This window comes from Octopus sinensis, linkage group LG5 (genome assembly GCF_006345805.1).
Source record: "Octopus sinensis linkage group LG5, ASM634580v1, whole genome shotgun sequence".
NCBI lineage: Eukaryota > Metazoa > Mollusca > Cephalopoda > Octopoda > Octopodidae > Octopus > Octopus sinensis.
In genome coordinates, this window is record NC_043001.1 from 38,755,665 (window position 1) to 38,776,501 (window position 20,837).

At 36.1% G+C, this 20,837-nt stretch overlaps 2 protein-coding genes across 2 annotated transcripts in view; both read right to left on the minus strand.

Annotated features, from left to right (window-relative positions):
- Nucleotides 1-20,837, minus strand: part of LOC115212114 — a 556,559-nt gene that overhangs the window by 142,294 nt on the left and 393,428 nt on the right. The gene's annotated exons all lie outside the window — the stretch shown is intronic.
- LOC118763632 overlaps nucleotides 1-20,837 on the minus strand; it is a 141,338-nt gene that overhangs the window by 13,826 nt on the left and 106,675 nt on the right. Inside the window, exon 4 of the mRNA XM_036503335.1 lies at nucleotides 18,317-18,637. Coding sequence (XP_036359228.1) covers nucleotides 18,317-18,637 — 321 coding nt within the window. The remainder of the gene's footprint in view (nucleotides 1-18,316; nucleotides 18,638-20,837) is intronic.

Genomic DNA, 20,837 nt, shown 5'->3' on the forward strand with positions numbered 1-20,837 from the left:
AGGATTCTTTCAGTTTTTACATGGCACTGGCAGCAGTAACATCACTAAGTAAGTAACTTGCAAGGCAAGACTCCTCAACTGAGAGGAGGAAGAGTATCAAAAGAAGTGGCTTTGTGCTAAGTGATAAGAGGAATAGAGGGACAGAAATAACTGCTTTGCAGTAGAGGAGATGCATGGCTACCTCAGCTGGAAAAAGAAAGGGTGAGAGAGATGATTACGTGATGGGGGGAGGAGTGCATTCAAGTTACAGGGAGGTGTAAATAAGTAATTGGATAGGGTGAGTGGATAGGTAAGTTTATGAGAATGCAAAAGAAGAGTGAAAGGTTGAGGGGAAGGGCTGTAGCAAGTGGACACAAGCAGACAGAGGAAGAGTGTGAGGAGGATATGTTGTTGGGAAGAGATTTGACGGGGACACATTTTGTGCAGGTAGGTTTGCAAAGGTGCAAAGGGAGAGTGGGAGATAGAGGGAAGGGGAATACAGTGAGTGGTGAATATGGATGGAAGGAGGGGGAGGTGTTTGGATTGTGGGGAAGAAGCTTGCCTGGAGCATAGACATAAATGACATGCCTTAATTGTCCTGATTTTACTTAGCTGGATGAACCTTCTCAAGCACAGCGAATCACCAACTGTTTCACAGGGGTTTAGTTGATTACAATGATTCTATTACTTGACTGGTACTTACTTTATCGACCCAAAATGATGAAAGGAAAAATCACCTTCAGGTGGAATTTGAACTCAGGATGTAAAAACAAGAAATGCTGCTAAGCACTTTGCCCAGTGCAGTAATGATTGAGCCAGCTCACTGTCTTATATGGAAATAATAATAATAATCAAAAAACAGTATGGTATTCAATGCTTTATAGGATATATAAGTATTTCAACAAAATTCTGAATTAACTATTTAACAGTTGTAGAAACATTATACAATTTTACATTTGACCTCATCAGTATCTCTCAATAAATACAACAAATTTAAAGCTCCAAGTATATACACTTTTCCCAATAATAGTAATAGTGTATAGGAGTTTTGACATCTGTGGCTGCCTAATGTTTCTACAAATGTGATATAAATACTTTGGCATTTTTCGGAAACACATGTATGTCTAATAAAGTAATGGATACTATACTGGTTTTTTAATTATTACTATTATCATCGTTGTTGTTGTTATTTGGCTTGTATTCTGCACAGTAGCCTACCCCAAGTTTGATACCCTGTATCATAATACATTGGATATTAGTGTGAAGTGTGAAACCCACAACTGAGCCTGATCTTTCGCAACATATCATACTTTACAGTGTCTTTCTTTTAATATATACTTGTGTGAACAAGCTATCTTCAAGATAGCAAGTCTTACATTGGTTTGATATCATTGTATTGTATATATATATATATATATATATATATATATATACATAATCAAAATATGCAACGAGAGGATCTAGAAGTAATGCAGTACAATCATTTCACGCAATTCCATTTAATTGAACAATACAATTATTACATCAATTTAAATGCAGAGCAATCTTCAACTGCATAAAGACATAGAATTTAATTAAATTAAATCAGATGGACACATTAGTATAATTTTACATAAAATCTCCAAGAAGGTAAGGAGATTTACAGAGAACATGCTGTCTTCACTTCAGCTTAGAAGCTACTTAGGTATCAGGAAGAAAGACTTGTTACAGATTTTGCTTGTCACTGTTTTATGGGGTCAGTTTTAATTTATAGACTAGTTTATCAAATCTTTGTATATCTAAGGCCAAAAGAGCAAGGAGTAATGCCTGTCAGGAAGTGGGCTGAGGGAATCAACAGAAATCATAATGGGTATAGTCATAAAAAACTATCAAGATTTATTTTGAAGCAGTATCATGAGATTTGGTAAAGGAAATCTGAAATCAAGATTTTAGCTTCCAATTAAAGGGACAGGCCGCTATTTATAATGAAAAAGGGGAAATCTTATGTGGTACTATAGTTAATAATTTGTAACATTTTAAATAATATTTCCATATTGTATAAAGTTAAAATTTAGGGTTATTCAGAAGAATATTAAAACAAAAGGATAAAAAGATTTTTCTGAATACTTTTGAGTATATACCAAACTTTTACCACATGTCGAGTGGTTACTGTTTACATCTCGTTCAGAGATTTATTATTGCTTGCAGACAGTTTTTCGAAATCAGTGACGGAAGTTACTAGAAAAACCCGTAAGTATTTGCAAACAGGTCTTCCTTTTCATCATAAACTGGTGATTACCGTGTGTTGACAAAAGGCAAATACTTCGAAACTGCAGTCTATGCGTATCACTTAGGCTTACGAGAGAGGGATGAACTTCCTTTGCAAATACTATAAGGGCACAGATAGTGTGCCTAAAGCCAGCAGGAGACGATGATCTCCTGGGGCTAAAAGCTACAGTAACGCCCACCCTTAGTGGTTAACCATATTGAGATGGCTATTATACTTTACGTTGTCGAGCGGTTACTGTTTACATCTCGTTCAGAGATTTATTATTGCTTTTACCACATTAGAGGGAGGAAAAGAAATTATCTCATAATAGCTTAATATTTATACATATTATATACTTAAATACTAACTTATAAGATGGTATCTATGAAGATTGATCAATTAGTATATACTGGTATTTAATAAAGGTGTACTGAGGTAAGAGAGCATGCTAACTATATATTAATTAAATAATAATCTAAGCAGTTTATTTTAAGTAGTGAATATACCAGTATTGTTTTGTATATGCTCAGTATGAATTTATAGAGGTACAAAATTAGATTCATTTTATAAATATATAAAGGCTATTTTAAAATAATAGATAATAAAATAATCAGGTAGGGCAGAACACCATAGAAAAGGAATAAAATAGCTTAATCACTATAAACATGATAAAGTAAATATACCTTATTAACATCAATAGAGAAGATTAAGAGAAAATGTATAATAATTTAAGCATACTAAACTAAAATTAAATCTTTATTTTTTAAGCTAGTATCAATAAAGACTGATACCTGGTATTATCTAAAGGAATATTGATGTTATAGGACATTCTAATACCATTCTAAATTTTAAAACTAAGAAGTATATTATAAGCTTTAGAAGATATTATTCTTACTCCATACATAATATTTATAGTTTTTTAGGGGTACTTAATTTGAAAGGCTACTTATATAAAGGCCTATATAAATACTAAGATCAGGAGGGTAGAGCACTTTTAAATAATTAGGTAGGGTAGAACACCATAGAAAAGTATATGAAATAGCTTAATCACTAAAAATCATGATGAAGTATATACACAACTTAGTAACATCAATAGAGAAGATTTATAGAAAATCTATACAATTCAAGTATTCAAAACTAAAAATTTTTTATTTACTTATTTAGCTTTTATCTCTAAAGACTGTTACCCTGTAATAATGTTGTAGGACATGCTCACTATATACTAATTTTGAGCAAAGAGGTTTCTAATAAGTTTTAAATTTCAAGATCAATAAAGTGCTACTTTCTAAGATATTTAAAGGTACAGGTGACACTATGTACATATGATACCCAAAGGTCTAATCGATTATTAATCAGGTTGCCCTTATCTTTTTGTTTTAAAATTTCATGTTTCCATAGAGCAAAGCTTACACCCATATCTACTATTTCTATAAGGCTGTGCTCTTCTTATTATTTCCCATTTGAGGCTAAACTCAATTCCACTGTCCTTCAATTCCCAAATTTTACTGGATAATAACGTACAAATTGCTTTATACTTAAGATTAAAGGGTGACAGGTAGTTGTATAGATGCTGTTTCATATTAACCAAATAACTCATATATATAAAATCATTAGTTGTAGTTTTTATTGTACATTTATATATCACATTCTGGGTAAGATGTAAGCATAAAGCGAATTGTACTTTAATATCCACTCCAATCACCACAAATCCACTTTTGATAACTTAATCAAGGGCATCTCAACCTGCATATCTAACCTCTCTTCCACTGAGGAAATTTTCAATAATCACGCACCATATTACACTCAAGCACTTGCTGCTAGTGGCTTTTCCCAACAAATAGAATACATCCATAACACCAGACTCAAACAATATATATCTCAAATCACATCTCAAACACTCACCAACCATCATAATCACAACCAACCACACACACTCATTGATGGAACCCTTGAAGGTCTTACACCTAGGCAACCTAGACCCCACACATACATTTAACACTAGGTCAAAAACTAAAACAGCTAACAACAAAAGGATTCACCGCCTACATACATTATCCAAAAGTATAGATAGCACTTCTATATCTAAAAACTTAGATAGCACTACTCCCAGACACCCTAAAATAAGTGGCAGACGCTCCATTCTGTGGTACACACCCCCATTCTCACTTAACGGTAAGAACTTAGCTAAATCCTTCTTTAAAATACTAGACTCTAACTTCCCTCGGCAACATAAATATTATTCTATCTTTAATAGATCCACTCTGAAACTATCTTATTCTGCCCCACCCAACTTTGAATCTATTGTAGCTTTCTCTTTACTATCAAAGCTCACATAATTACAACTCTAGTCATAAGAACACTCAACATACATACAGCTCCAGCACAGATACCCTTACATTAGACCACAACCACAACCCAACCCATCCTACTGACACTGTCCGGAACACCACCACAATTTCTACCACTCTTACAAATAGTACAATTAATAACAACAATAGTAATAATAACAACGACAGTAATGATAATGTTAATAATACTAATAATTTAGAATCTTCTCTGACAATATTACCTCCTCCATTCCTGAACACATTCCCCAAAATTCACTTAATTGTAACTGCCATACTAGAATCATCTGCCTGTTACAAACCCATTGTAGAAGATATAATGTAATTTATAAATGCACTGTCCTTAATATATTACACAACTCTACAGCCACATACATAGGATCAACCCAAAATTTTAAGCAACGATATGCTGCTCACCTCCATTCTTTTAGATATGATAAACAGTAAATCTACAGCACTCGCCAACCACATACATCATCTCAAAAATACAAATATACCCTACTGGATTCAGGGATTCCCTACAGAGGTCAACGCTCAACCAGCAAGCTTTGCCTGAAGGTGGCACTTCACATATTAAAGCACAACTCTCCAACACTGCTAAATAAACATAATGAGACACTAAGCACATGTAACCACCACTTTTTCGTACATTCAAATTCTTCCACAAATCCAAATGCCTAAATGACCATACAGTATATTTCCACTATACCCCTTAGGTAATCCCAATAACCTTATGAATCTACATTTTAACTCCTAATCCCTATCTAATTCCTCTTTTATATCACAACCATTTAATTATATTCGTGTGTATATGCATGCATACATATATGCATGTGTGTGTGTATGTGCGTGTATGTATGTATGTATGCAAGGTATATATATACCTGTGTGTACAGGGGCGATAATACATAGATACATGTATGTATGGATGTACATATGTACATATACATATTAATACGTGTTGTATGCATAGGTGTTGATATGTATAAATATCTATATACATGTTTAATATATGCATGTGTATACATCTTCATATATATATATATTCTTCTACTACTAAGCATAGACTTGTCCTCTAACCAACCTAACCTATATTCCCAAATTCTTCATTCCACCATTTTACTACCCCCTCTCTCTGCCCCTCACATAGGCCCTATCACTACATACCTGACAATCCTTTACTCTTTACACTCTCATACCTCTCTCTCTCTATCATCCATCAACCGCCATTCCTTCTATCTGACACACTTTACTCTCTACCCTATCATCTTTTTACACTCTCATATTTTTCTCTCTATCACCCCACATCCCCATTCCTACTATCAATTTATCTTGACTGACCACTAACCAGTACATTTTCCCCTCTTCATCTCTTTATTATCTCTCTCCCCACTTTTCTTTTCTTTTCTTTATTCCTCTCCTCCTGTTTTTGATTTGACCTTACAAATACATTCCCACCTTTTAAGTCACTTTAAATAAAACCCCTGATTTAGTAACAATGTGTACAAACTCTATACTTGGAGTGACCAACTTTAAATATTATTGGAACTTACTCACAAGGTACTGGACTCTTATATGTATACCATTCTGCCTAAATAATGGATCTACAGATGCAACATCCCTACATATCTCATGTCTATTTTCATTCCTCCACTTCACTCTTTACTTCATATCTATTGCTTAACCATTTTCTCACACCGTCTGGCACTGTTTCTACAGCTGGATGCTCTTCCTTATGATAACAACACTGAGAGTGAAGTGGGTGCTTTTTATGTGCCACCGGCACAGGGGCCAGAGGAGCTGGCATCGACCACGATCGGATGATGCTTTTTACATGCCACCAGTACAGAAGCCAGTCAAAGCGGCACTGGCATTGGCTACGTTCGGATGGTGCTTTTTACATGCTACCGGCACGGGGTTCACAACTACAATTTCCATTTGATTTGATTTTGATATTGCTGTTGATGTTGATGTACTTGACTCAATAGGTCTCCTCAAGCATGGCATGTCTCCCTATGATCCAAGGTACTTTTGAGTGGGCTGGTTATGTGACACTACTGTAGGTTACAGCCGTGGACTCATTTTATTTGCCAGGTCTTCTCTGTCACAGCATACCTCCAGAGGTCTCAGTCTTTTGTCATTGATCTGTGAGGCCCAATGTTCAAACCTCATGCTTCATCACCTCATCCCATGTTTTCCTGGGTCTCCCTCTACCCCAAATTCCTTCCACTGTTTGGGAGTGGCACTTCTTCACACAGCTCTCCATATCCATCTGTAGTACATGACCATACCAATGCAAATGTCTCTCTCGTATGCCACATCCAATGCTTCTTATGTCTAACATATCTCTCAGAGAGCTTACACACTGGCATTACACATCCAGTGGATCATGGTAGCTTCATTTCTTTCAAGCCTACACATATCTTCAGCAGCCATGGCCCATGTTTCACTGCCGTGAAGCATAGCAGCTTGCACACATGCATCATAAAATCTACATTTCACTCTGAGTGAGAGGCCCTTTATCCCCAGTAGGGGTAGAAGCTTTCTGAACTTTGCCCAGGCTATTCTTATTCTAGTGATAACACTCTCTGAGCATTCACTCCCCACTACAGACTTGGTCACCTAGGTAGTGGAAGCTATCAACTACTTCTAGATTCTTCCCCCCGGCATGTGATGGAATCTGCTTTCTGAGCATCTGTGGTGTTGATTGCCCCTGTCCATCTGCTGCATGTGAAAGCTATCTTCTTGGTTAATCTCCCTTTCATGTTGCTGCACCGCATATGTGTCCATAGCTTAAACTGGGTACATCTTATGGGGTTTCTACCTAGACCTTTTCTATAGATCGAACAGGGCCACCTACCTGAAGGGGTGTGTGATGTGTTTGTTTTCCTTACTTACTAGAACTTTGGTCTTTGCAATGTTGACTCTAAGGCCCTTTGATTCTAAACCTTGCTTCCACGAAGTTTCTTCTCTAATTCTGGTAGTGATTCTGCTATGAGGGCCAGGTCATCAGCATAGAGGAGTTCTCAGGGGCAACCTGTCTTGGATTCCTCTGTTATTGCCTGGAGGATGAGGATGAATAAGAGGGAGCTGAGGGCTGATTCTTGGTGAGCCCCCACTTCTAAACAGAATTCTTCACTATACTCATTTCCAATCGTAACCCTACTAATGGCATCTTTGTATAGGGCCTGCACATCCCTTAATAACCATTTGTCAATCCCCAGTTTCCACACTGCCCACCATATAAGGGATTGGGGGACCCTGTCAAAGGCTTTCTGCAAGTTCACAAAAGCCAAATATATCTTGGCTAGGTACTTCTCCTGCAGTTGCTGTACCAGGAATATTGCATCAGTGGTGCATCTACCTGGCACAAAACCAAATTGCATCTCATTTAAGCAGACTCTCTCTCTTTAATTAGTTAGGCTATGACCCTTTCCATGACCTTCATCACCTGATCCAGCAGATTGATAGCCCTGTAGTTATTTCTATCTAAAGCATCACCTTTACCTTTGTAGCAATTGACTATGGTGCTGCTGTGCCAGTCATTGGGTATAACTCCATCATGAACCACCTGGTTTACAATACAGGTGACTAGGCCATAGCCCATACCACCAGATGTTTTAAGCATCTCATTCCTGTGGATTAGCTTCATTCCATAATTCCTTTATCTACCAGGGTGCTGTGTATTTAGATAGCTGGTCCTTCTGTTGGATCAATATTTGGCAGGCTCTCTTCCTCCCATTCATTCTCCACATTCAGCAGTCTTTCATAATGGCTCCTCCAAGCCTCATGTTTTCTGAATCATTAAAAGCAAGTGCACCATCATCCATGCAGACACATTTCTCTCTTGTGACATCACAATTTTCTCTTACACTGTCTTGCAATCCGACATACTTCAGTTCTTTGGTCCTCACATCGCTGGACATTCGCAAACTTCTTTTCTGCTTCTCCCTTGGCTATGTATACCTGTCTCCCAGCTTCCCTTTTGGCTATCTGGTACAGTTTTCTGCTACTCCCACCCTTCCAGGAATTCCAGGCTTGTTTCTTTGCTCTAATGGCTTTGTCTACCGTATTATTCCACCACCACAAAACTCTAGGTCTGGAAGGGACTTTGCACCATCCACAAACTTGGTCTGTGGCACTCAGTAAGCTGTCCCATAAGAATTTCCAGCTACCATCTATGTCTGAGGACTATAGTTCCTCCTCCCTCTCATCAAATTTCTTGATGAGGATGTCCCTAGATGAGATATATATATATATATTTATATGTAAGTATTATATATCATCATTATCAACATTCAACATCCATCTCCCATGTGTCTGATGGTTTGGGCAGTTGTGCATACAATAACTATGGCAGCATCTGGTAATACAGGTCTCCTTCAAATCCAGGTATCCACTGCCTGCCACTGTCTCTCACTCAGTTGCAGAGATTGGATTGGAAGCACACAGAGCAGCAGAAGAAAAAGTGAGAAAGAAGAAGATGAACCAGAAAAGAAATTCACAGTGAAGTGTTTAATGATTCCTTTTCGCAATTGAATAAAACTCTTACCAGTTTCAAAGCAATGGATCCTAATGTCAACCGCTTTGCAAAGGTTGAATGTATCATTCAAGATACTGTGTATTGTTATCATAAGATATATGACAGGAAAAAAAAAAAAAAACTATTCCAACAAAGCTCACCATGTTCCTCAAAAACCCTCTGTCTCAACCCAAGAACATGACTGTGAAGATTAAAATTGTATTTTCAATTGCACTTTTTTCACAGGAACAATTTTTTTTATTGTATGTATGTGAAATTTCATTTGTTTTAATTTTTACATTAATTTTACATTGTATTTTTGTTTACAGTGCAATAAGGTACTTAAGTATTTTTTACATTATATATAATAATTATAGATTAAATTTTTGTCTTTTATATTTTTGTAATGAAAATAGTGCTGAAAAATATAAATTCAACATACAACCTGCCAGTCAGAATGGGACTCATTCGTAAGTCGAGAAGAAAGTGTATATGCATGTGTGAGTCTGTGTGTATATATAAATATGAGTGTTATTTATCTATACATGTAGTAGTATCAAGGAAATAAAACAAGTTGAAAATACAGTGAGTGGCCATAAGAGATGTATTTAATCAGAATCTAAACAGTACCTACTAGTTACCTTATGCCAACCAACACATATCAAACCACATATACCATTTAACCTTGCTAGAACTTCACTCTCTTGTTTCCAATCTTGAAGTACAGTATAAAAAGCTCCAACAATTAAAACAGGCAGTACTTGAAAGACAATACCTGTCTAAGATAACAGGGAATTGAATAGAACATGCCAAAGCAATAGACATTGAAGATACACCCAAAACTCTACCTTTTATAACAATCATTACAACACAGACCACAAGAAACACTAAGACATTTAACATTAAAAAGGCAAAAAACTATATACCAGTTCAGAACTACTTCCTATAAACTGTTGAAAAGTGTGGTTCTAAATTCATAACGTGTACTAAACTTATTGAAGATACATAACATAAATTAAAATCAGCATATCTTTTTATTGTGAAAACAACTTCACTTGCTCATCAAATAATTTAACATATATCATCATATGTAATATATGCAGTGAAGATTACATTGGAAAAACCAAACTGACTTTGAAAATGAGATTAATGATACACTAAGATTAATAATACAAATTTGAGATCCCAGGACTAGATACATATCAAACAGTGAACAGTTGGACCTATATGCAACAATGAAATCCCATAAATTCCTATTCTTTCCAGTTTATCACTGTGCAGGTAATACCACAGAACAAACACAAATAACTAAAGAAAATTCTTTTATTTAAAAATTCAAACCATGGTTGAGTAGGCTACAAAAACATCAAAAATATACAATTTGCCACTCACTATGAATGCTTTTCATTTTTATATGAAGATCCCTGCTGATGGAAGTGAATATGGTCTTGTTTCTGTTAAGGACATTGCTGATGTAGGGACCACTTAGTATTCAAGTCAACATTACAAAGTCATCAATAAATGCTGATATCAAAGTTACACAGCCTATCCACTTCAACTTCCAATGAGTTTATCGTATTTACCTTTTTTGTAGTTCTCTATCACCATTCAAATATTTTTCTTAAACATTACTGCATTTAAAATAAACTTCACCTCCTTATAAACTTCTGCCTCTCTTTTTAGGCAAGTTAGGCTACTGTCTTATTATAAGAATTGTCCACATTTTCAAGATCATACAAAGAACAAATGAGACACTAATACTTCCCCTTAGATAATTAAGATAATAACTACTCATACAGCTACTAGACACAATCCCAAGGCTAAAACAGCCCAAAATTCAGGCGTAACTTTTATTAAGCATAGCTATTGTTCTGATTGTCACATGACATATCTACTGCATTTAACCTTTGAAGTGGCCTTTACATATGGTCATCACATGACATTAATGCATAAATGTAGCAGAGAATTTACCACAGAAATCCCTTACCTCACTATGTGACCATTCTCAACCAATCAATCTGTACATTAACTGTTAGTGATCTGAGTCTCACTCTCTCTATAAAAACACATTTTAGAACAACAGCTAGAGGCAATACAGTAGCTGAAACAGCTCTATGTTCCTCAAATCTTATAATTTTGAAAATCATACAAATGTGGAAACAGTCAAGTGCATTAATATTAATATATCTTCCTATACACTCTCAATGCATTTTTAACATTTTAAAAATTTCCTTTATATAACTACTACTACTTATATGGATTAATAACTATTTTTTCTATACATATTCCCCACACAAGGAATGAAAATGTCATCAAAAACCAACCGAAACAAAAATAGACGGAGCAAAGATATTCTTAAATAACTGCAAAAGATATCTTCTAAACTTTCAATCCTGACCAAAAATATTGATCAGTTTCAGAACTGTACCAAAGGAAACTGGGCAATAGGAGTGAACACCCAACAAGTGTAATATGTAGTACCTCTGAGTTGTAATGTATTAGCAGTATGGGTAGGGATTCCTTTCTTCAACTTGTATATAGATAATAACGGATGCTGAACAGTCTGTAATTAAAAACTTCTACTGCGTAAGAATCTATGAAATTTTTTATAACAAAAATAATTACTAAATTGCTAGAGCCTCTTTCTCAATTTGGCGGAAATTTTTTTCTGCTGGTATCAGACAAAGTGAGGCATGAACCACAGTCTTCATGTTACTATATATTTATGTAACATTACTGTTCTGATACTATACTCAGAGGCATTTGAAGCTACAACTATCACTGATACAGGATCAAAATGTACTAACAACAAATCAGATGGTAATATTTTCTTCATTTTGTTGAATGCCTTCTGACAGTTTTCAGACCAATTCCACTTTTACATCTTTTTTTAGTAGATTATTTAGTGGAGTCTTACCTTATATATCTTTGGTATATCACTTTGATGATAGTTTTCAAGTTCAAAAAAAGGTTTTAAGTAGATAAAGTTGTCAAAGAGGGCATATTTTTAATTGCATCTGCCTTTGATGGATCTGGTTGATGACCATCTTTATCAGTAATTTGCCCTAAACATTTGATTTTTGGTAAGAATTCTCACTTGTCCTCACTCAAAGTGAAGCTGTAATCCCTTATTTTTTCCAACACATACTTTACGTGCTCTACATACAGGTCCCAAGGTTCACTTTTAATTACTATATTGTCCAGGCAGGCCATCACAAAGTTGCACTCTGCAAGCATCGTATCCATCTCTAGTTGGAATATAGTTGGAGCAACTTTTATGTCAGAAGGAAGTCCATTAAATTGATATAATCCCTTATGAGTGTTTATTGTTAATACTTTTGAACACTCCTAATCCACTTGTATCTGTAGGTATGCTTTGAAAAAACTTTCCCTCCATTTGACTTAGTGAAAATTCTTTCTGGACCTGGTAACAATTAATTATGAGTGATCAAACACTTGTTTAACCCTGTTGAAAAATCAATGCATACCTGGATTTTGTTTTCTTTTCTTTGACGTAAACTGTTGGCATAATCAATTTTCCCAATAACCTCAAGCTTTTCAAGTCCATTCAATTCCCCATCAACTTATTTCAATGCTGTGAAAGGTACAGTTTGTTTTGGTTTAAATACCGGAATAATGTCTTCTTTTACTTGAAACTTCACCTTTCTTTTGGTGTGAAGACCTAATTCATCAGGAAAAACTTCAGTAAAAATCATTTAAAATTTTTATTTTAATTCCTCTGACACCTGATTTGTACTGGTGGAAATACCATTCACATTTTTACAGGAAAAATATATGGAAAGGTCCCATAAGTTAAATAATTCCATTCAGTCTGTTCCAAAAGGTTTTTCCATGAAATGTAAAATCACTTATCATTTCACCCTTGAAATGTAATTTTTTTTCCTGAAACACCACATGCAATTTTTGAAGTTTCTTTCAATTTAGGTTTCGCAATTTTCTTCCTGTATCTGTGTTAACTCTTTAGTGTTCAGATTAATCTGTCAAATGTAATGCTTATTTGTTCACGTTATTTTGAATTATTCAGGTTCAAGAGGGCTGTCCACAATAATTGCTTGTAACTTTGTTATTTTTTATATACAGATTTGAAATTTTGTCAGTGGGTGCTTATATACCAAAAGGTTATAGTTATGTAATTTTAGCTGATCTTGTTGATTAACTTTGACTTTTATGTGCAAGTAAATTTAATTAACAGCAATAACATTATGGATAAACACTAAAACTGAAATTCTTAATGCATCTTACCTATATGATTTGTTGCTAAAATTATCCCGGATCTCAACCATTAACAATTTTGTCACTTTTCAAGAACAAGCACATTAATTTGAATTACAGTAATAATTAGCATAAGATTTTATTCTTTCCCTGTATTTCATTCAAATATTCTTATCGAAAATCATCATCATCATCATTTCACATCCGCTTTCCATGCAAACATGGGTTGGACGATTTGCCTGAGGTCTGGCAAACCAGATGGCTGCACCAGACTCCAGTCTGATCTGGCAGAGTTTCTACAGCTGGATGCCCTTCCTAACACCAACTACTCCAAGAATGTAGTGGGTGCTTTTACATGCCACTGGCACAGGGGCCAGACAGGTAGTACTGGCAACGGCCATGCTCAAATGGCGCTTTTTATGTGCCACCTGCACAGGAGCCAGTCCAGCAGCACTGGCAACGACCTCGCTCGAATGTTTTTTCATATGCCACCAGCACAAGTGCTAGTAAGGCAATGCAGGTAACAATCACGATCAAATGGTGTTTTTAACGTGCCATCGGCTCGGAGGCCAGATTGTTGCTCTGGCAACGCTCTCACTTGTACGGTACTCTTAGTGACCCACTTGCACAGATGCCAGTCATCGAGTTTGATTTCGATTTCGACTTCACTTGCCTCAACAAGTCTTTGCAAGCAGAGTTTAGTGTCCAATGAAGGAAAGGCATGCATAAGTGGACTGGTTACACCCCTGGCATAGGCCAGGGGTGTAACTTGCGCTTGCTGAGTCTTCGCAAGCGCAGCATATTTCCAGAGGTCCCGGTCACTAGTCATTGCCTCAGTGAGGCCCAGTGTTTGAAGGTCATGCTTCACCACCTCATCCCAGGTCTTCCTGGGTCTAACTCTTCCACAGGTTCCCTCAACTGCTAGGGTGTGGCACTTTTTCACACAACTATCCAGATCCATTCTCGCCACATGACCATACCAGCGCAGTCGTCTCTCTTGCACACCACATCTGATGCTTCTTAGGTCCAAGGCACTAACACTCTGACGAGTATGCACACTGACATTACACATCCATCGGAGGATGCTGGCTTCATTCCTTGTGAGATTACACATGTCCACAGCAGTCACAGCCCATGTTTTACTGCCATGTAGCTGTTCGTACACATGCGTCGTACAATCTACATTTTATTCTGTGCGAGAGGCCCTTTGTCACCAGGCTATTCTTATTCTAGCAGCTACACTTTCAGTGCACCCTTCCCTGTTACTGACTAGGTCACCTAGGTAATGGAAGCTATCAACTACTAGTTTTTCTCCCTGGAATGTGGTGGAAGTTGTTCTTTACACATTTTCAGTTTTATTTATTGCTCCCGAGCATCTGCCACATACAAAAACTATCCTCCCAGTTATCCTTCCTTTGATATTGCTGCACCTCTTATGTGTCCATAGCTTACACTGGGTACATCCTATAGAGTTTCTACCTACGCCTTCTCTACAGATGAAGCAGAGCCATCTACCTGAAGGGATTTGTGGTTTGCCTGCCTTCCTATTTATGAGGACTTTGGTTTTAGCTAGGTTGACTCTAAGGCCCTTCGATTCAAATCCTTCTTTCCATACTTGAAACTTCTCCTCTAGTTCTGATAGTGACTCAGCAATTAGAGCAAGGCCATCAGCATAGAGGAGCTCCCAGGGGCATGCTGTCTTGAATTCCTCTGTTATTGCCTGGAGGACTATGATAAATAGGAGGGGGCTGAGGACTGAACCTTGGTTGACCCCTACCTCTACCCTGAATTCTTCACTGTACTCGTTGCCAACCCTCACCTTACTGACAGCGTCCCTGTACATGGCTTGCACGACTCACACTAACCATTCATCTATCCCTAGTTTCCACACTGACCACCAGATAAGGGATCGGGGGACCCTGTCAAAGGCTTTCTCCATGTCAACGAAAGCCATGTACAGGGGCTTATCTTTGGCTAGGTATTTCTCCTGCAGCTGTCTTACCAGAAATATAGCGTCAGTGGTGCTTTTCCCTGGCAAGAAACCAAACTGCATCTCATCTAGTACAAAACTCTTTTACTAGTCAATATACCATTGGCTATGTACTCTCATACAATTTAATGAATACATTTACATAACAGAATGTATCTAATAAAGAAAGCTCATTAACAGGTGAGGCAAAGGTGAATATAGGTGTGTAACATAAATATGTATGAAAATAAATATGTATTTTGCACTTTCATATATTATTTCTAATAAAATGAAAAGGATACATGATAGTATTACTATCAAACAACAAAATATAGTAATGCCATGTTTCTATCGTGAAACTGTCCAAAGCACTCTTTACACAAGAGCACTTTGCAAAACAAACACATACATGAGGTCTCAAAGTGATATCCTTTCGGAGTTTTACTTATTTGCAGTGAACACAATCTGCAAACTTTTTCCCTACCATTCATTTTCTCCACTTTATGGAAGTCAATATTTTCTCTCAGTTAATTTTGTTTTTCTCCCAGTTCTGTGCTTTCTGGAAGAAAAGCCCTCCCATAACTGAGATGCAATGTCAACCCAAAATTTCAAATGGTTGTAGTCCTTTGGTGGTGAAGGTACCTTGTGGCTTTTTACATAATATATGAATTAACTATAGTTAGACATAATGCTGGAGATATATGGGTCACCATACCTTATATCAGGATTCCAGTAGTTCCTCAGCTGAGTAAGCTGCTTGATACCAAACATAATGTTTATAGTAAAAAAAGCTCGCATTTCCACAGTATCAGTTGGCTGTCATAATGGATCGGGTCTTCCACGAAAATAAATTATGCTTTGAACATTTGTTTCCTCCGCGACAGTTTCAAAAAAATTTTTCAGTAAAAATAAAAATTAATAGATAGTCCAGTCATTGAGCATTGGGAGGTAGACTGTATTATGGACTAGTCTTTTCTGTGAAATCAGAAATTGTGGTTGATGTAGTAATCTTCAACCAGGTTGCCATAATGTTTTCAATATCATTTATATCACTTTCATTATCAAAATTTTCCTCATCTGACGAAGATTCATAAATGTGAATATGATTTGTCTTCAGACAAATTATTGCAGTTTTCATTTATGTTTTGTACATCATCAAGAGTAAAATCTTTGAAGTTGGATTCGCTACTTGCTGATACCATATCATTAAAAACCAAGAAGTCTCAAAAATTTCACCATATTTTTACTTGAATAAAGGTGGGAAAGGCTTTATCTCGCATTATCTGAAAGCTATGAGAATTCAATAATATGATTTGTTTATCTTTTTAGTGATTTTGTAGAGAAATCAGATATGGCAGATTTGACTGGTTCAAACAAATAAAGAGGAATAATTTTCAGCCAGTTATGGCCAGTTTAAACACTAAAGGCTTAATTATTGTGATATCACTGCCTGTATCCAATTGTAACATGATATTCACTTTATTCATTTTTATAAACTCGAATTTTCTTTTCTGAGCCTTGCTTAGGATTTCTGTTGACAATACCTTCTTGCCAGAATTTCTTTCATTCAACCTTTATACATTTTCGTTTCCTTTTACAATGTGAGCTTTTGTGACCTATTTTTCCACACTCAAAGCATTTTAGATTTAAAAAGGGCAGTTACATTTGAAATGTAAACCTCCGTTCCTATAGCATGGATTGGGTCTTGACATTTGTTTCTTTTTTCTATTCATTCAGGTCAACATGAATGAATATGAGAGCAATCTTTTCCTTCAATTTTATCTGCGTCATCTCTTAAATTTATAATCCTCTGGCATTCTTCTGCTACAGTCTACAGAGTTAATTTTTGGTCTTGTTCTAATTCTGTTAATATTCAGAAATGTATATCTGCATCTTTGCTTGATCAAAAATTAGACATTTGAACATGTCAAGGGTTAATTCATTTAATTTGAATTTTTCATAATCTCTTAACAACCCTGGTATAGGTGACGAAATCTTCATCATCTTCTTTAACCAAATTTAAATACTACCAATGAGTACTGAATAGGAAACTTCTTTCACTGAAATCTTTCAATAAAAAATTATTTCATCACAACAAATCTCACCTGGTTTCTTCAGCAGAATATAGTTATATATTTTTCGTGTTCAGCAGGGGATAACTTTCTTAAAAGTAGTAGTACTTTTTTCTCATCCATCCAATTTTTACATTCTTCTTTGAACATTTCTTCATATCTTTGAGAATATACAAAGAAGGTGATCCAGTCTTCTAGATTATAACTGAATTCTCCAATTGAGTTTGCTATGCTCTCTGGCGAGTATGAACCTTAAGTATTTTTAAACTTCTTTAATTTTAATCCAAGCAACTGTTGGCTTTGCTGTTGTAGTTGCTGTTGTTGTTACTGTCGTAGTTGTTGTTGATGCTGATTTTGCATGGAGGCCAATAAGTCCTCCATGTTAAACAATTTTTTGTTTTGCACCAAAAATTTTTAATGTTCAATGCAAGCTTCGAATATCTCATCACCATTTTTATAGCCTACTGCATTGGATATATTTTCTGATTTGGGCGTAAAGTAAGGTCTTCGTATGATGTAGTACTACTGCTGCTAGATGAGGCTAAACACTTTCTATCAACTGCTTGAGTCAACTCGACAGTTCTTTATTTTATAGAAAAGTATCAGTCCATGTTTAATCATGAGGAAGTGGTCGGAATCCTTCCACAACATTATACATCTTACTCTAGAAACCAGAACTCAATGAAGTAGATGCTTTAGTAAATTTAGGCAAATTACAGAAATGACCACAAATATTTTAGGATTACTAGTTCATAATTGCTCAGAGATATGATATTACAACAACAAAAAAGTAAATCAATAAAAAAAAATCTTTTCAAAACTGTTGAAGTTGTGTAATCTTTTCATTGTTGTGGTAAATATAAATCTAGAAATGAAGAAATATTTCACAAAAATATTTTGAACAAATCTATACTTTGTGCTTTATAGAGATAAAGAAGAAAAACTTACATTTTATATGCAAATCGAGTTCCTTTGAATGGTTAACAAATTCACTTTTACCCGGAAAATATGCAACACACTGTAATTCCTTAAAATTCTTATTAAGGGTTAATGTCAGTTCTGATGATAAAGTGCTCAGCTTTCCTGATTTGCTTGACTTGTTTGAAATATACTTTGTGGCATTTTTTTGTGTTCCATCATTCTTAGTAATCAACCAATAGACTGAATATTCAGGTTTGGTGTCTTTAATAAGGCATTCATAACTTTTGTTCTGATTTTCCACAGGAACTGTGTTAGAAATATTCTTGATTGTGACTGATTTTGGTAAAACTGAAATAGGAAAAGTGACAAAAATTATATTGAGAAATGAATGGAATGTGTGTGTGTATGTTTTTTTTGAAAATATATATATATATGTATATTTATTTCTGCTGGATAAGGGAACTGTAATAATAGTAATCTCATGAATATTGTTTATATATTTTTAGTTAGATGAAAAATAAAACAGGCTATTGTATGTTTATGAGTTCTGCCAAATGCAAGCTTTCTCTTCAGGTACATGATGTTGCTGTCCCCCATTCCAGGGTTCACAGGCCCACACCTTCCACACCCTCAGAGTTGGGATACTTAATATTTTTGTTAATATCAATAATCAGGTGTTGCACAATACTCACTGTTTGATCTAACTTAGCAAACCATCATATATATGGACCAACTGGAATACACTCTTATGCTTTTTTTTCTTCGGATATGCAGATGACATTTTCAAGCTCAACTCTTTTCATGGTGAGACTGACAGAGTAATCTTGCCTAACAAAGTAGAAGCCAAGAAGATGTTCAGATAAACAACTTTGTCTTCCAACGGACCACACATCTAAAACCTCTTTTTCAGTGCAAATTATAATTACTTCATTATTTCATTATCTATGCATATAAACACGGTTTAGTCTTCCACACCATATGTTAGAAAAAACTAAAGATCCCTACATTCAATCCAATTCTCCTTCTCTTTCATGCTCATTTATTATTGTTTTTCATTCATGTATCTAATTTTGTCACAGTTTGGCTGACCAAAACCTGTTTGTTATAGCTCTAGTTAAAAATGCAAATGTCCAATTCTATCTTCTTCTTATTATTATCATCATCAATCTTTCACACCAACAGCCAAAGTGTTTGTTGCTTCGCAGTTTGTTATGATGGCAAGTTAAATCCATTCCATTTGATCAATTATATTACTCTAAATTCCCAAAATTCCATCTTGTCATGTTCTGTCTTCGCCCAGCCTAACTATGGACTCTCTCTCTCTCTCCCTCTCTCTCTCAGTTCCGTTAACCACTTGCTTCTCCCAACATGACATTACCTCCACTCTATCCACTCCACCCTATATAAAGTAGCTCCATTCAGATTCTGATGCCTCACATTTTAATATCTTGCCACACAAAGTAGAATCCAAGAAAACGCTCAGATAAGCAACTCTGTTTTCCAACCTAAAACACATCTAAAACCCCCTTTTTTTAGCGCAAATTATAATTACTTTGTTATTTCATTATCTATCTATGTAAACACAGTTTCTTCTTCCATATCATATGCTAGTGAAAACTTAAGATCCCTATGTTCAATGCAATTCTTCCTCTTTCTCTCTTCTCCTTTTCTTTCATGCTCATTTGTTATTGTTATTATTATGGAGATTTTAATGGGCATGTTGGGCGGGAATCAGGTATCTTCACTGGTGTACACAGGGGCCATGGTATTGGTTCCCGAAACAATGAGGGAACTAGGCTACTGGAGTTCTGTGATGCATGTATCCTTTTAATCTGCAACACTAACTTCAGCAAACCAGACAGCCACCTGATAACCTATCAATCAGGTGACTCTGCTAGCCAGATTGTTTTCATCCTCACCAGACTGTGGGACGCAGGGTTGCTCTTAAATACAAAGATCCTCCCAGGTGAAGAATGTACACCCCAGCATAGGTTAATCATTAGTAACTTTAGGCTCGAGGCCAGAAGGATACCAAGAAGCAGACCAATCTAAAAAAGAAGGATTTGGAAGCTAAAGAACCCTTCAAATGGTCAGAGATTTAGGGATATCCTTATCAAGAAATTTGATGAGAGGGGAAGAGGAACTACAGTCCTAAAGAGAAGGTAGCTGGAAATTCCTACAGCACAGCGTGCTGAGTGCCACAGACCAAGTCTGCGGATGGTGCAAAGTCCCTTCCAGACCTAGAGTTACATGCTGATGGAATAGTACGGAAGACAAAGCCATTACACTAAAGAAACAGGCCTGGAAAGCCCGGGAGGGTGTGTGTAGCAGGGAACTGTACCAGGTAGCCAAAAGGGAGGCTGGGTGGTAGGTATGCATAGCCAAGGGCGAAGCAGAAAAGAAGTTTGTGAATGTCCAGCAATGTGAGGACCAAAGAACTGAGGTATTTAAGATTGCAAAACAGTGTGTGAAAGAAAATTGTGATGTCACAGGAGCGAAATGTGTCTGCATGGAAGATGGTGCACTTGCTTTTAATGATTCGGAAAAG